The 17,301-nt window shown below is 43.1% G+C and overlaps 1 protein-coding gene across 1 annotated transcript; it reads right to left on the reverse strand.

Annotated features, from left to right (window-relative positions):
• Positions 1-399: 399 nt before the first annotated feature.
• Positions 400-15,921, reverse strand: kdm6bb (lysine (K)-specific demethylase 6B, b). The gene is made up of 20 exons (XM_071915245.2): positions 15,803-15,921; positions 12,381-12,437; positions 11,782-11,986; positions 11,410-11,652; positions 11,131-11,286; positions 10,660-10,986; positions 9,602-10,184; positions 7,345-9,553; positions 7,069-7,195; positions 6,646-6,751; positions 5,647-5,852; positions 4,138-4,337; positions 3,979-4,047; positions 3,738-3,886; positions 3,369-3,483; positions 3,069-3,256; positions 2,733-2,874; positions 2,514-2,640; positions 2,207-2,377; positions 400-529 (listed from the first exon to the last, which is right to left on the reverse strand). Exons 1-20 carry the CDS (start codon positions 15,919-15,921, stop codon positions 506-508), a joined length of 5,523 nt encoding a protein of 1,840 aa, XP_071771346.2. The 3' UTR covers positions 400-505.
• Between the last annotated feature and the right edge of the window lie 1,380 nt (positions 15,922-17,301).

The following is a 17,301-nucleotide window of genomic DNA, read 5'->3' on the forward strand; positions in this document are numbered from 1 at the left end:
ACAATCAGCTACTTCGCCTGTGAAGCGATTCCCCTGCTGGTACCAAAGAATCACAGCAAATTCATGGACATATAGAATAACTAGATTGGTATAAAAAGTTCTACTGGATTTGCATAAAAGTACCTGAATTAACACACAAAACCGGCTACTTGACGCTTTTGAATCACAGCAGTGTCCGTTGAACATATGACCTGATTCCCAGTGCTAGGAGTGTTCACATTTTTTTTTTTTTTTTGTACGCATCTGAAATGCTTTTCATGAGTAGTACCAGTCTAGTCATTCTATTTCAAAACACAAGTCCAATCAGCAGCTGGTATGGGGAAGACAGTGAGCTATTTGAATTGGCTGAGTGTCCATACCTTATTGTGTGATGTAAACAATATTGAGTAAACGTGATTGGCTGATTCAGAAAGTGTTTGCAGTAATAGATTGCCTTGAAGACAACGTTTGTGCTGCCATTAAGAAGGAGTTTTGGTTATGGCTGATAGACAACAGGGAGGAGTCCTCACTTTGAAAAGGGTGATGGAGCCTGAGGGGAAAAACAGAGAGACAGAGACAGAGCTCAGCTGGCGGCTTGCAAAAGCTGTGTGTGTGTGTGTGTGTGTGTGTGTGTGTGTGTGTGTGTGTGTGTGTGTGCGCAGAGTTAGCCCTGCTTTATGAAAAATAGAGCTGGTTGCTATGCTGTGGTAACCAGGGAGTTAGTTAATGATCTTCTTTGTGTTCTCCTGTGTTATATTCTTATGTTACATACTATACATATGAATAAAGCACTATTTTGAAAAAAAACCAAAACCTTTTAGTAAGTACACATGTGTTGTTAACCTCTATTAAAAAAAACCCATAATATGCTTGAGGGCATTCTCTATTCTGATGATAAGTGTTTATCTCACTAAAGAACCCCTCTTGGCTATACTTGTACAGGCACTACTAATAACTAAACAAACGGAGGATTACAAAATACCACAAGCAACCATCAAATAAACCCACAAAACTTCACAAAAGACCTAAACAACATAAACAGCCACAATCACAGTGATATTTTGCAGTTGTTTATGGCATTTTGTGGTTATTTGAAGTATTTTGTGGTTGCTTGTGGTGTTCTGCAGTCGTTGCTTGCCTAGATGTTTGTGGTATTTTGGTTTTCTTTGTGGTGGTTTGCCATGTTTAACATTTTGTGGTTATATTTGTGAATAATTGCTGTGTTTAGTTCATATTTGTGGTGCTATCAATATCAGCCCTGCATATCACAGCAAATGTTACAGGTTTATTACAAAGCAATAGCATGGGAAAAAAAGCCAAATTGAAGTAACAATGTTATGAATAATAAACAACATATTTTTAAAACAATAATCAAACCATTAGATCATTTTTCACTAAAACAGATCAATGAAGGTACTGTTGAAGTAAAGGATATTATGAAAAGTGTTGCACTGTAAGACATTTCACTATTGCACAGCTTCCAATGCAAGACACCAATTGTTTCTGCATTCTTTATTATATTTTAGTTGTAAATGCTGAGTAAGCTAAACAGATTGATGAGAAGTTATTTAGTTATTTGATGAGAAGTTATTTATTACTGAAATTATCACGCTGTTATACAGCACTGCTCTCCCGCTTTGAGTAGACATAGCCAATATACTAATTAGAAAATAGTAGAGTAACTACAGTATAATGCTGTGTGATGGCAAAGTTAACCAATCTTGAAAAATGAAAACATCATGACGCCAGGCATGAATCAATATTTGGGCCTCAGTGAAATTGTCATGATACATGTTGATATTTTTCACATACTGGATGCTACAGTATACAGTGTGGTCAGTATGGATACATACTGTTGAGATTATATATGTATTAAACAGGTTTTGCTGCAGCCACTAGGCAAGAGGCTATCCCACCTAAAGTCCTCTGTATAATGATTTTCTGGTAAAATGTTTGGCCAGTTCTGATGTGTGGTATGTGTTATTATGCATAAGGAAGTTCTCTTTTTGCTCAGTCACCTGACATCAAGATGATGCAGATTGATGCAGGGTGAAACGTTGTGATTGTAACGTTGGATATGTAAGTTGAATATAGAAAATATGAGGTGGAACAATGTGATAGAGGTACCAGTTCTAAAAAAACCCTGAGGTATAGAACCTTTGCTCACAAAGTTACTGCAATACTTTGCCATTACCGGCACCATGCAACACCAGAGAGTGAGACTGACCAGTGTGAAGCTGTCATAGGTTCTCATCAGCTCCTCCATTCGATACTGTTCCAGCACCACCACTCCTGCCAGCGAGGGGCTCTTAGCATGGGCACAGTCCTCACAGTGCACCACATAGGTCTTCTTGCTGCTGTTTTCACTGGTCACAAACAGCAGGTCAAACACCTCTACCTGCACAAACACAGTTTTTACACAGCGGTTTATATCCTGTTTGTAACGTGTCCACACTTCATGCGCCAGCGCTCGCGCTCACATGGACGGTTTACAGTACAGACGGACAATGAGGCCAGCAGGAAGGGGGACTTACATCACACTCGTTGCAGTAGTAGGCTGGCTCATCCTTCACGCGGCTCTGGTAACAGATCTTCTTCCCTGCAGCCACCAGCTGCTCTCTCAGAATCTGGATGTGCTTGATGGACTGCAGGAGGCAGTGTCTGAGAAAGACAGAGGAGTGGATTGTGAAAGACGCATGCCGACACGCATACACACACACGCACACACATGTACACACACACAGACATCTCACTTGATCATCTTGTGGGTATCCTGGTCGGTGATCTTGATGGTGCGGGCCACATTCCAGGAGACGTGGATCATGGGAACGATCGACTTGACCTTCTTGACTTCGTTCCACTCGAAGCGCTCCAGGGCCAGTTGGTACTGGTAGGCTGAGAGGACAAACATCACACAGACAGCGGTGCGGCCGAAGGTAGGCAGCACAATAAGCAACGTTGAGAATATAACAGAGCTTGCTTTTTCTAGTATGGATTTGTTTGTAATTTGAGATAAAGAACAAGACCTGAGTATCAAGTTTTATGTTGCTATTCTTCTCTTCTTCTACTGGACCTAGTTAGTGACTTACAGTTGAGCGGTCCCACATTCCAGGCAATGTTGTTGCACCAGCCCACTGCCTGGACCCAGTGTACAGTCCCTGCATTAATCCACACCAGGTCTCCCGGCCTCTGTATGAAGCGGTACACAGGAATATTGGAGCTATAGAGGTCTTCCAGGACTGGCCACCAGGACCCTGTTAGGTAGTCTACTCCATGCCTGAGGAAAAACAATTTGCAGCAATAATGTGATTTAGCATGCGCACACAGCTTAATGGCATCTCCGTTGACAGTGATTTTGTGCTCATTACACTGAAAGCCTCCTCACTCACTTTTCACAGAAGTTGTTGATGGCTTCCCAGTAGTGCTCATGCACAGCAAACCACTCACAGTCGCCAGGCCCGATATTGATGTTGACTGAGCAGAAATTGTTATTCTCCTGGTGACCTGATGGGAAATACACACAGACAATTTAATGAATTCAGGAAGATGTGTGCTCATTTGCAAATAGTTACTTACTCTAAGCCAAAACTGTTTCTAGAATCAGACTACATTAGGTATACATATACCATGGGACACTTTCCTAAAAGGAAATTTGGCCTAAACCAAGACTCAGTAGAGGATTAGACTCAATTCATGGCAGCGGCTTTGGCACAATGGGCCTATTGCACGCCTGATGGTGATGTCAGACACACACTGACCTGGTGTGCGACTGCCTGGCACCTTCATATAGAGCTGGACAGTGTTCATGCCTAGGATGGTGTGGCCAACATGACTGAGCATGTTGTTGCTGGATGCCACACGCATGAAAGCTGGCAGCTTCAGCAGCTCCTGTAGCTGGGGCTTCCACCTTAGACAAAAACACACGTTGCATCGTGAGATGACAAGGGCTCTCAAAGATATTAGAAATTAACAATATCAAACAATTCACACCGATCTCACCTTTTAGGATCAGAGAGATCAATGTTGGTCCCAAATTTAATGATCTTCCCTGCTGATTTCAGCTCCGGGCTACAGGAAACAAAGTACAGTCTGAAGTCAGAAATATTACCATCAGATTCATAACACTGAATTCTTTATACAGTTGAATAATGAACTGACCTGGGTGTGCTGGTGGCCTGGACGGGGTTGGATTTGTTGCAGACAGGGGCAGAGTTGGCTTTACTGGTAGTGGAGGTAGGACTGCCTTTACTGTTGGCTAACGTAGGACCAGCTTTTGTGGTGGCTGGGATAGGATTGGCTGATGGGTCCGGGGACTTGACTTGCTCTCCCTCCTCTTCATTCTCGCTCTCCTTCTCCTCCTATAAACACATCTACATGAGCTTAGCTGAGAGGTTGGCCAAAGCTAAAAAGCAATACAAATCTGGCCTTAGAGAACCATAACGTGTTGGACATGTGGGTCCTACTGTATTTCACTTGTACCTTGATTGAAGTGAATTGCTAAAACTGTTGTTTGGCATCTATTTCCATCATAGTTTATAATTTAGTCTATACTTTCCAAAAAAGTAATCCATAGACAAGGGAAATTGTCACACAGTATAATAACGGGATTGAAAACATGAACAAATGTTGAGGTTTTTGAATTGAAAAAGTGGCTTTAATATACAGTATGTGCTAAAAAATAAAAAGGTTTCTGTGTACCTTTATTTTTGACACTGAACTCACTTTAGCAAAAAAATAAATAGCTAAATGATTTCCTCAATAAAACTATGAGAAATGTATATAGTTGTGTGTAATTTTCAGGCATTTTGGTGGGGGCATTTCTCTCTTGAAGATCACCTCTTTATAGTTTTATTCTTCTCTTTACAGGTTGTTCCTAGACAAACGTATCATTGAGATAGACCATCATTTATTTACCTGGCCTATGTGTGTATTTCGTTATAGCCCATATACAACAAGATTTTGACTTGTTATTCAGAACTCTAACCCTGTTTCACATTGGCAACACGTAGCCATGGGTTTACCCGACTTTCAGGAGATATCCCCGAAAAGTCATGGCTAACTCTGCTCTGCAGCAGGACCAGCTAACCCTGTGTTGAAGTTGGGGGTGACCCACTTTGGAATTGGATAATATGTAAAACACCTGTTAGCACAGAGGTAAGAGACAACTTAGGCCAGACTTAACAGGACAGTTAACCATGGGCTATACCAAAGAAAATAAAAAGTGCTAAACACACTTACATTCTATGCCTACTGTATGCCATTCTCTCCCACTCTATTCCAACAGCATCAAAAACAACAGAGGCAGATAATGAGTATGTTGAACATTACTTAAAATGCTAATATCAGCATCCCTTATGGGAACTTTTTTCAGCACTTACACCCTCAAATAGATAAATGTATTCATTCTCTGCATCCTTTTTTTCTGCTAGTATGTTTTGATGCTATTAGGAATAGAGTGGAAATAGAGACTGGTGTCAGGAAGTGACACAGAGAGAAGAATGTAAGTGTGTATGTCAAATTCACCAGGTGGACCCTGGTGAATTTGACATACACACTTACATACTCGATTAATTACACAGATGTACTGTGTATGTGTGTGTGTGTGTGTGTGTGTGTGTGTGTGTGTGTGTGCGCGCGCGTGTGGGTGCTATGACGGAAAATGTCTACCTGCAGGCTCTCCTGGAAGCTGGAGGCTTGGTACTGGGCGTATTTGGCAATGGTCGTGTGGGAGCGACTGCTTTCACAGGGCCAAGTCTGCGCTGAGCCACTGGAGTCCCAGTTCTCATCAGCAGGCTGCTGCACCTGAGTCCTCACTTCCACTGCATGCTCAGCATTGGCCTCCACCAGAGATTTAGTGGAGAACAGACCTAGGTCTCACATAGGGAAAAAGAAAGCAGAGAGCAGAGATGATGGTTTTCATTAAAATATCGATGACATAGGGCCCTATAAAATCGGCCCTATAAAATCTTTAATTTTCCCAATTCTACATTATAAAGACAGTTTTCAAGACATAACACTGCTCAGAACCAGTCCCAGACAGTTTTTGCCTAGTTTGGAAAATATCTGGAGCCTCGTTCTAAAGTGGTCGTTCTCACATCGATTGCTGAAAAGGTGTAAGGCAAAATGAAATATGTTGTTTCTTCAGCATTTTAGTTTCATCATCATATATGAAATCCATGAGATTTTCTGGCGTACTTGAAAAGGCAAGCACACACACACACACACACACACACACACACACACACACACACACACACACACACACACACAAACATATACAGTACAAGCCAGCTCTTCTCCTCACACCTCTTGTGATGATATCTGTGATATCTTTTCATGATAGAAATTGCTCAAAATATCAAATGTCTCACTACTTCTATAATAATTCCCCCATAACCAACGAGTTTATGATATTCTGCATTTATATATTCTGCATTTATGTCTGAATTTCAGATTTTACGATTTGGGCCACAATTTCCACAAAACAAAAAACAAACCTAAATAATGGCAGCATATTACTAATCCTCCCAAAATTTGGACTGGAATTTAATAAATTCAGTTGAATCGATTAACTTCAGCATGCTTTTGAAAATGTTGGAAGGCAATATTTCCTAATATCTGGAAATGAATGTGTTGTGCTGGGATGAGTGTGGTATGTAAACTTACTAAGGCGGAGGGAGCCAGCAAGGCCTCTGATGACAGTGACAGCGTTTTTGGGGTCAGTGCAGAACTGGAGCAAAACTGGAGAGAAGGCATCTCTCTTGCTCTCCAACTGGAGAAACAACACACAGGTTGAAAAAAAAAACATATGTGACACTGCAAAAACAAGTGAAAAATTCTGCCAATGGGTGAGCATGTGGAATCACGCTTGTTTCTAATGTAGTTATATCAATAATTATGCAGAAACAAGGCAGAATAAGGAAGATCGCTGCTATCAAGAAACTGTATTTAAGAAATTTCTTGAAAATGTTGATTTACATAGAAAAGAAGATAATTATCTCACTTCACTGGCAGATTTTAGATTTGAAAAAAGATTTTAAGACTCAATACTATATTAAATGACTATATTAAATGTCTGTGTGGACTCACATAGATGCTGGGTGTGGGTGGGTTAAGCTTGTCTCGAGGGATCGGGGTCTCGATGTTAATGTTAGGCTTGACAGAGAGGGCAGGGAGCAGGTATGACTCCTTGAATTTCCCCTTCAACCTTGCCCCCCTGGAAGAGAGAAGACAAAGCAAGAAAGAAAAAAAAAATCATCAAGATGTAGGACTTAAATTCCATTTGAACATTTTCCATCCATAACTCCAGCATTTCTACTGAGACACCCGGACTAAGAGTGTCTTCGTCAGACCTACAGTACTCACTTGCAAGCTCTGATCAGTTCGCTGGCTGTGTTTTCGATGCTGATCTTGGACAGTGGGATTCTTCGCTCCTCCATCTCTGATGTGATAAACGTCTCTCTGCCTCCACTCTCCACTTTAATCAAGTGGATCTTCAGCTCCTTAGACAGGCCCATGGACAACGCCTTCAGCTTGAGGGGGTCAACTGGAGGTAACGAGCAGGGAGGTTTACTCGCTGGTGTGGGGACACATGATTTGGATGTACTGATTGTTATGGTTGGGGTTGAGTTCGAGGTCTTGGTATCTGTGTTTCCAGCTGGTGAGGATATCTTATTTTCTGACTCACTGACCTCTTCCTTCTTCTCTGCTACTAGTGTCACCTGCTCAGCAGTCCCTATGTGCGCTTTTTCTCTCTGGGTGTCTTTGCCCTGTGGGCTTTGATTTTCCTGAGGAAGCTGGTCCTTCATACTATCTTTGAGCGGTTTGGATGAGTTACTAGAGAAGAATGGCACTGAGGATGAAACAGGTGTTGTTTTACATTCAGTCTTTTCTCCCAACTTCTTCGTTTCATTTGCTCCATTTTTATGATGGTGACAGACAACACTGCTTTCTTCTTTCTTTCTCTTGATCTTGACCTCTCCTTCCCATCCCCCATCCTCAATCATTTGTTTCCTCTTTCTGTCTGCGCGATTCTGTCCCATCCTTTCACTGTTTCCTCTCTCTTGCTTGGTGGGGACAGGAAGGAGGCCAGTGATAGAGGCTGTGTGTGTGGTGGTCAGTCTCAGCTCAGCACTCAGTGACCCAGACAAAAGAGATGACTCTGTTCTTTCAGGGAGAATCTCCATATCCCTAGCCTCCCTTTTCTCTCTTATATCTTTCTCAATCTCTTCCTGCTTCTGGTCCAGACTCTCTGTGACAGACTGACTGAGATCTGTGGGACTGTGGGATTTCAATAGTGTGTCTGAGGTAGTGTGGGTTGGTGATTGGTTGGTGGGCTTAGAGGACGCTGTGGGATCTGATGTGGGAGAGGAATCCTGATGCTCCTGACACTGGATCTCTGGCCCCAGCGCAAGAGAAGAGGAGTACTTCACCCCTCCTGTGGTGCTAGCAGGAGGGCGTCCAAATGGACCACCCCGACATGTGACCCTCTGGCCACCCAGAAACGTGGCCAGGCTCTTGAAGACGTCATCCAACCCCGTCTTATGGTGGCGAAGCCGACGAAGGAGAAGTGAACCAGATGTGTCTGTGCTGTTGTCCATCTCTTCCTCCTCTTCTTCCTCAGAAACTTGTTTAGCTGTATAAGGTAGACCGCAGAGCTTAGCCATGTCGTTACGGCACAAATCTGACATTCTACCTTCACAGAGCTCCTTATTTGCGTCATCAACCCTCTCACTGTCTCCATGAGGAGGAGAAAAGCAATGGGTGGGACTGGGCTGGAGGACGGGTCGTCTCATCACTCCCTTATCTAGCTCATCCTCATCTTCTCCCAGAGTGGATACTGGAGAGCCTTGCCAGCTGAGCACAGGGGGGCTGGCCGCAGGGTTGTCTCCCAGCTCTAGCACATTCCCCATCACAGCTGCAGGTTGCAGGTCTGGGGCATTAAGGACCCCTCCTTGTCCGCCTGCTTTGCCATGGATGGGCTCCTCTAAGCTAATGGAACTCGCTGTACTAAGAGGTGCTAAGGCTTTATATGAAAGGGGAGGGAGTGTATCATCTGGCTTTACTTTTGATCTGCCTTCTGATGGGGATGCGATGATGGGGCGCTTCTTGCTGGTCTGGTTGGGGCTGGTGTTAGCGAGTAGAGGCCGTATTAGTTTCTCCTTGACAGGGAGTTTGGGTGTGCTGCAGCGCTGTTCTGACATTTTGTGATTTCCTGATGGGTGTGGTGAAATACATCTGGGATGAGGAGCTCCACCAGGGGATGAGAGATTCTCAGAAGTATTTTTAGTATCTATAGGTGCCTGATGTCTGTGTGATGTCCTCTCTGCTCTGTCGCTCCTCGGCCTGTGTTTGTGTTTGGATGGGGTGGGTGGTGTCTGCAGAGACTGGCCTTGCTTCTCTGGCCTCAGAGGTGCAGTCTGAATCTTAGTCTGGCTCGTTTTGGCCTCTCCTGCTGAGTAGCATGTAGAGGGGGATGTAAACATTTGCTTTTGTGTTTTTTCTGTGATTTTAGTTCTTGAACCTGACTCATTTTTTCCCTCCTTCGCTAATTTCTCCTTTTTCTTTTTTCTGTCTGCTTTGTAGCTTTCTTCTTCCAATTTACATGAAAAAATCTTCAAGCCATCCTTCCTTTTGGCCTCTTTTTTCTTCCGCCTTTTTCTCTCCTCACCTTTTCTGTTTATCTTCCGCATTTCATCCTTTCTCTCCTTTTTCCCCTGTTTATCCTTATGTTTGCACTCAGGTTTTTTGTGTTCTCCGAACTCTCTCTCAGGCTTGCTGACTCTTGATCTGCTGTTGTGTGGGGACTGTCGAGAGCCAAGGGGCTGTGAGGTCTTCCTGAATTTGACCTCTGAGATGAGGAACCCAGAGTTTGGACCAGCGGAAGATGTTAGACAAGCGATAGATGTAGGACTAGGGGTAAGAGTATGGATGGGGCTTCCCTGGAGTTTCTGCTGTCCTCTGTGTTGCAGTGTAGCAGTGCCTGCGATCTGGCCAGGGTTCCGCTGATGAACGACTGATGGATCTTTTCTCCCATTGGCTGTGGTGTATGTAGAGGGACTGGAAGGAGCACGAGGACTGATGGCAGTAGAACTTCCATCTTTGGGGCTGGAGTGGAGGGACGGATAGGGAGGAGGGTCTGCACCAGAGGTCTCGGAGAGGGGCGGACTCCTTAACTTACCCCTTACATTAGTGCGCTGAACTTCCTATGGAGTGAAGATGACATATATCAAGATATCTCCTCTGGACTAAAACACTCAATAACACAAAACCATAATGATACTAACTTGAATATTAATAGCAATCTGGGACTGGTGACATGTCACAGAAACAGCTTTTGATGTTGATGTTTCAAAAGTCTGAAACAATGGAATATAATTCGGGGAGAGAAAAGCAATTTTATTTGATGGGAGGGGCGCGGAGGGGTGGGATTGTTCAAAAATCGTATGTTTCTTTTGGTTAGAAATGTATATTTACGCCTACTAGTGCAGCATGAGGTCACCAAGAAATTAGTTTTCCAGGAAGTAAAAGTAATGGGAGTTAATTTCATGGGGACTTTAAAACATGCCATACACACTGTAGATAATAAAAGGATAGTAAGTATAATAGAAAACGTTATGCATCCTACAGTTGCCAATATGATTTTCTGTGTTCATGCTCTTTAATTAAATGGTTCCTCACTGTGCTTTGCTTGTGGTGGTGGCCCCGGCTGTCCCTGCCCTCCAGAGGGTGCAGCAGGGGGCTGTGCTGTGGGGCTCTAGGGTGGCCTGTGTGCCGTTGATAGTGGTAGTGATGGTTTTGGCGGCTGTAAGGCACACGGGTGTGGTCTGCTGGTGAAGACGGGATTTTCCGGTCAACCTTCCCTCTGCTGCCATGGTGTGGTGGTCTGCTGCTGCAGCTCTGGGTTAGTGGTGGATGATGAGGGTGAGAGGAAGAACAGCTCTGGCCTTGACCTGATAGGCTACTGTTATACAGGCCTTGTCCTCCAGTTCGCAGTTTAGAGGTTTCCTGCGATTTTCAAGACCAAGGAATCAAGAGGATATAATAGAAATCAATCATGAGCAATCTTCTTGGTCAATTTAAGTTCTATCACTGGCAATGATAATTTTAGTAATAATTTACTGATGTCAGTAACAGGTTATACAAGCTTACCTGTTGCTGTGTTGGTGAGGTCCTGTGGTCAGAGTGGTGGCAAGGACCTGCCCTGTCATTTAGAGGCTTCCAGTCATCCTGGTTGCAACGATGGTAACGAGGTGGTGATGGGGCATGGGCGAGTAAAGCTAAATGCTTTGATCCAGGGTGAGATGACTAAACAGAGCACAAGGGAAAATATCTTGTTGAACTGGATTGTTTTTTGCCATTAGGTGGTGCTATTGTTCAGATATGTTTTGAATGAATCAAGATTTGTTGTACTTAGTCAACTAACATCACCTGATCAGGGCCAGAGTTCCTTCTCCTCTTGGCGGGGCACTCTTCCCGAGGGGATAAGGGGTGCTGGGGGGGTGGACTGTGCTGGTGGAGCTGGTCTCGCCGCTGGTGGAGGGCCGGCCGTTTCCAGGGCCCTGGTCTGTGGTTTATCATTCTGCCTGGGAAGGTCCTGCGGCAGTCTGAGGGGGCCCACCTCTCCGGTGGGGACAGCAGCTCTCTGTTGTGATGTGGGCGAGGACCCCCATACTGAAACATACACAGTTATTATCAAAAAGTTAAAATGATAATAGACTTCTACTTGCAAAAACATCCGCCTTCTAATATGAACCTAATGGTATGCCATATTCCAACAACTCTCACCGTGGAGTTGTTGACATTGTTGTCCCAGTTCATGTAGCGTTCTCCCGGTCCTGTTGGATAATCACTGTGGCTGCCAGCTCGGTTGTGGAATGAGCGTGTGGAGTTGTGGTGCCAGCTCTGGCCCTCATAAGGCTGGTCCTTGCAGTCCCAAGGTCGTAGTGGCAGTCTGTGCCCCTTCGGAGGACCCTTTTCCTGGGCATGATTGGCTGTTCTCTCCCCCCTAAGCGCAAGACACACAAAACCTGGATGAGCAAAAAGTATCTATCATGGTAATCTCACTTGGCACATCTAAGACACACAGATTTTTAATCATGCTGGCAGAGAAATGAGCACTCATGTGTGGACAGTGCATAACACTTTCAGACGCCTCTGGAATTTTGAACACATTATGCCACAGCATAACACATCTGAGACTTGTGCACAAAACCAATACTTATTTCCATGGTAGCATTATCAAGTGTTCTATTGTTCTGTTGCTCTTCAAGGTACCAGCTATGTTGCCTTTCAAGTTGATTTTAATGGACATTCTCTCTCTATCCATTCAAGTAGTTCTATGACCAGATAGAATACAGTACAAGGACTTTTATACTGGGCTGTTGAGGTGTTTCACTCACCTACTATAAATATGACTTGAGGTTGGATGATGTGATTGATTGCGCCCTCCTTGACATCTGTAGCAAAGGGGAAATGGCAATTGTTTTTAGTAACAATCATACAGAAAACCTCTATATAACTGTCTCAAGTGAGAGCTGAGAATATATTTTTTGGCAATGAAATACAAGCGAGCATGAAACAAGTCTGGGAGCTCCCTCTTTTTAAACTGTATGGTTTGCTGAGCACGTACACTCTTTCTCAGCAACGCGCTACTTCACATTGATACAGTTACACACATTCACACCTGGGATCTTCCCAGTACAACCAAAGTCTTTTACTGAGCAATTGCATTGGAGCAATTGGGGGTTAACTGTCTACTCAAGAGTACCTCAACAATAACTGTTTAGGAGGGGAGGTTTCATTCACTGTCCCTTCCCAGATTTTTAGGTTCAAAATATAGAACAGATCTGCAGCTACTTTGCTCTTCAAGGTGCTTAAACAAAAGCATGAACCAGAAGAAAAGTGTCCAGCAACACTTGTTGGTAGAATATGGAGTCCTTTATTTAAACCACCACGTTTCGGCAATAGGACCCTGATGAAACGTATTGGTTTGAATAAAAGACTCTTTTTAGACATTTTCTTTTTAGGTTAGCCATTCCCTACTCTTCAACTATTGCTGCTCCATGTCACTCACCCAGTCCTATCACTTTTCTTGGGCCCTACATCAACACTCCAAAAGGAAATGTTCCTTTTGGAGCCTTTCATTACAAGAACTGTGATGAACCTTTCAAGACAAGAACAGAAAATTCTGTATGGAGCCAGTCTAACAGTATAGAAAAAAAACAGATCCACTTTTAAAGCAAAAGATCCTCCCGAGAGCTCAGTGACCACAGACGATCTGCCTTGACCTCACTGACCATGAAGTCATTTGAAAGGCTCGTTAATAAAGAGCTTGTGAGTATGGCTGAGAGCTCACTCGACCCCATGCAGAGAGGTCACAGAGGTCACTGTGACCCTACTCAGCTTTCTGAACAAGCATCTGGATAATCCAAGAACACATGCTAGGCTTTTATTTGGTGAATTTTCTTCTGCTTCAAATACAGCCACATATTTTAAGCCAATAAAGCGTTGACTCATTTTAACTTAGATCCAGGTTTTCTATGTTGCATTGTTGATTTTTTTTTTAATGAGCCATTCCAGCCAGCTGTTTGTGCAGTGGTGTTGTGATGAACTTCCTCCCCTCAATTTATCCAAAACATACAGTAAGCTATGGCATTTGATCTCAGGAAAAAAGCCCTACTTCCATTTGCAACTTTATATCAATGACCAGAGTATTGAATTCATGGAGACTTAGAAGTATTTGGGAACTATTAATGACTGTAAAATATATTTTTGCTAATATTGATGCTATTTGTAAGAAGGGTCAGCAGAGATTATATTTTTTAGGAATGGTGTGAGTTGATGTTTGTTCTAAACATCTTACAGAAGCAATCCTCACTTTTTACATTGTGGCCTGGTTTGGAAATGTGAGTGGGAAAAACAAAAAACTGACTCAACAGCAGAAGACCATCTTTACTGATGCATACAAGAAGCCCAGAGCACCATACACCGCCCTGGTCACACTTTGTGGTGAGAATTTGAACCACTTCCTTCAAGTCATAGGTTCACGTGACAACAGGCTGAATAAAACAGATTGAAGTTTATCCTATATGCCATAACCTTGCTTAACTGTAACATATAATCCCCACTCCATGCCCCCACTATCCCCTTCATTCACTCTACTGTTCTTCAATTGTTTTATTTAATGAATCATGCATGTTTTTGTATTTTATTTCGTTATTGAACATGATTATGTGTATGCCTTGCTGTAATCCCATTATCCCATTAAGGACAAATCTTGAACTTTAAAGGGAAATGCTGGTGCTATTTCTCAGCTGTATCATTGTTTTTCATACATCCGACCAACCTAGATTGTTGTTCAATGCAAAGCTTGTCAATATGCAGTGTACAGCACTTATAGTAAATGCATATTAAGAAATTCACGTATTCTATACTTAAATGCACATAGTCAAGCTTCAAGGGGTTCCAGAAAGTGCAAAAACTGCAATATGCAGAGCTCACGCTTGAAAGGTTTTAAAGACAGCTCTACTCTAAGAGGAAAAGGTTCTTTGAGGAATCTTTAGGGGTTCAGAGTTTATCAATGACACATCTCGCTACCAAGTTGGCCTCATCCTGGCTCTAATATCAGTCGCTGAATCTCTTACCAATCCTGATTGTCTCTTTTATGAGAGTCACACTTGTTATACTCGCCAAAAGCCTCAACCAGATACACACTTGAAGCTACAGTCACAATCATGTTCGTTAGAGCCGTGATCATAACTGCTGCACCTGAGAAGCCAGATTGAGGCTCGTCTCAGCTGCAGCTCAAGAAGCTATGGTTACATTCACCAGAGTCCTGCTTGATTAAACTGCAGATGCATTCATGCTCCCAGCTGCAGTCGGAGTCAGAGCTTTTCAGAAGCATGCTCATCACAGTTGATGTTAATCAGTCAGCATAGAGTGGTGCTTATCTTGTATCAACACTGAGCAAGAAAGGCTGCAGAGTCGCACCTGCGGGAATGACCCTTGTCATGGAAGTAGTTCAAGCGGTCGCAGTCTTGGTCAGCAGAGTCCTGCTCACCACTGCCACGGTCGAATTGGTTTCTCCACACTGCCAGGCTTGAATTTCTCCCCGGGCGTGCTCCTGTCAATTGTTCAACTCTTGGGGCGTCAAAAGCCTTTTTATCTTATCTGTTTTCTTATCTGTTAGAGCCAAAGATGCCGCCTTTGATTGCAGTTTCACGGGTCTTTTTGGAAATGTAGGCTGATGGTAGTATGATGGATCATCCTTTTCTGATCCTACCGGCTTATAGCAATGGCAAATATCATCAGGGCCACAACATGTCAAAATGTATTCACTTTTTTCCGAGCCTTGGTGATGAAAGTGTTGAACGGGTAATTTATAACAAGGAAACTCAAACATGAAATAAGCGTTCCTCTGATGCACCTGCTCTGTATCATGCGATCACAAAGCAGCCAGTATATCTCCTGCCTTGGACTTCACTCTTTGTTGCTGCGTTGTTGTTACCCTACTCCTTACCAGCCTCATCAGTAACATGGCTCTCCCATGAGAGCGGCGGTGGGGGTATCAACACCACCAGCTAAGTGGTCCATTATTGCTGTATTGATAGCACTGGTGGTCCCACCCTAACAGTATCGTGTTCACACTTTCATGCAATAAATATTGTGATATCATATCTGCTGGTATGAATGTCTCTGATATGACAAGAATTGTCAATGTCAAAAAAGTAAAGAATGGGAATTTTAAACAATAAAGATACAGAAAAAAATACTCTGGTACAGTGATATAAAGAAGCACAAAGTGTGTGAGAGTGCTGCTGACCTGTGTGTGTGGCTCCAAGGGCGGCTGTTCATGGGAGCCCATTGTCCTCTGTTAGGTCCTCCAGCTTGGTAGGAGTCCCATGTGTTACGGCCAGAGTACAGCTCTGCTGGGTGATACATCCAGCCTGAAAAGGAGATGTTGTTTAACACAGATGTTGTTACGACTAAAAAAAAGACAAGACAAGATAACAAAATGGAAGAGAGTATTGTCAGAAATTGGCCATTTCATCCAATCAGACCTCGGTGTATTCATTTGCTGTTGCTATGCAATGACGATGCTCACTACTCTGCATTGCAAAGTATTGAATTCTGAATAATTCTCACATCTGTATAATATATGATCAAATAACTCAGAAAACCCAAATAATTTTGCAATTTAAATGTAAGCACAACCAAACCTTGGCTGTGATTAGCTGTTTGAGAGCTAAGGTGACTCCAGTTCTTGGATGCTGATTCAGCACTCGCAGTCTACTCGCTTATTCATTACATGAAGTTACATTTTAATTTGGAAAACATGGCCTGAGGTCTAAAGTAAGAGCCCTCCAATCAAAGTTACGCCCAATCACTTGCGTGCTCTAATGTGTGATATTCTTGTGGGGCAGCAAGTGAACGCAACACAGAAATACAATTTCGACAGTTGCATGCAGCGACTCATTCATGCATGTTTAAGGGTTCTTAATGACATTTTTGCCATGCAAACCCATATTCTTGTGCATTCCTGCATTCCCAACATTTTACCATGTATTTCAGTAAAAATGCAATAATTTAAAAAATCTGTTATCTCTGATCATCAAATAATTTCACTATACAATATTCTTGTATTTCACACCTGGCAATTGTGCTACTACCACAGAGTGACTGTGGTAGCTGTGATAGCTGTGAGCAAAACTTTGAACATCAGTTTAAAAAACATGAGGAAGAAACAGTGTGCAGGCTGGATAAATATTTCTTTACAAAGAATGCAGGGTATGTACAGTGGTAGGAAGTCATATTTTATCTGTCCTTTTTATTGCTGGCTAAGCTATCTTGCCTGCCTCCTCTGCTCTTTCCCTCACTCCCCTCCTCTCCTCTTCTCTTTTCTCCTGTCTCCTCTCCTCTATATCTTTTCTAACCTGCATCCCTGCTCTCTTCTTCAGGGTCTCCTCTTCCCTTCTCCCTTTTCCTCTGCATATCCTCTCCTCCACTCTGCAGTGTCTTCTCTCATCGCTACCTCATCTCTACCTCCCTCTCTTTTTGCTACATCTTACTGCCATGTCAAGATTTCACAGGGAACGGATGAAAGTCTGATTACAGTGCTTGAAATGAATGAAAGGGAGAGGATTGTAGGAGAGTAAACTTTCAAGACAAGTCTAAAAGGTGGCCAATTGTTCTTTCTAAAAAAGGCCTTAAAAAGGTTAGAGCTGGCTGTTTTAGAGTTGTATGAATGTCACTTAGGGTAAGACAGGAATGTGACTCATTAAGAAAAGTATGCGGATGAATTGGACGAAAAGGTACTGAATG

This window comes from Centroberyx gerrardi, chromosome 11, assembly GCF_048128805.1.
Source record: "Centroberyx gerrardi isolate f3 chromosome 11, fCenGer3.hap1.cur.20231027, whole genome shotgun sequence".
NCBI classification, from domain to species: domain Eukaryota; kingdom Metazoa; phylum Chordata; class Actinopteri; order Beryciformes; family Berycidae; genus Centroberyx; species Centroberyx gerrardi.

Coding starts and splice junctions, on each gene's coding strand:
- kdm6bb (XM_071915245.2), bottom strand. CDS start 15,921: ATGTATCACCCAGCAGAGCTGTACTCTGGCCGTAACACATGGGACTCC. Junction 6,752..7,068: donor CACCCACACCCAGCATCTAT/GTGAGTCCACAC, acceptor TTGTTTCTCCAG/TTGGAGAGCAAGAGAGATGC. Junction 4,048..4,137: donor CAGGCCACCAGCACACCCAG/GTCAGTTCATTA, acceptor TGTTTCCTGTAG/CCCGGAGCTGAAATCAGCAG.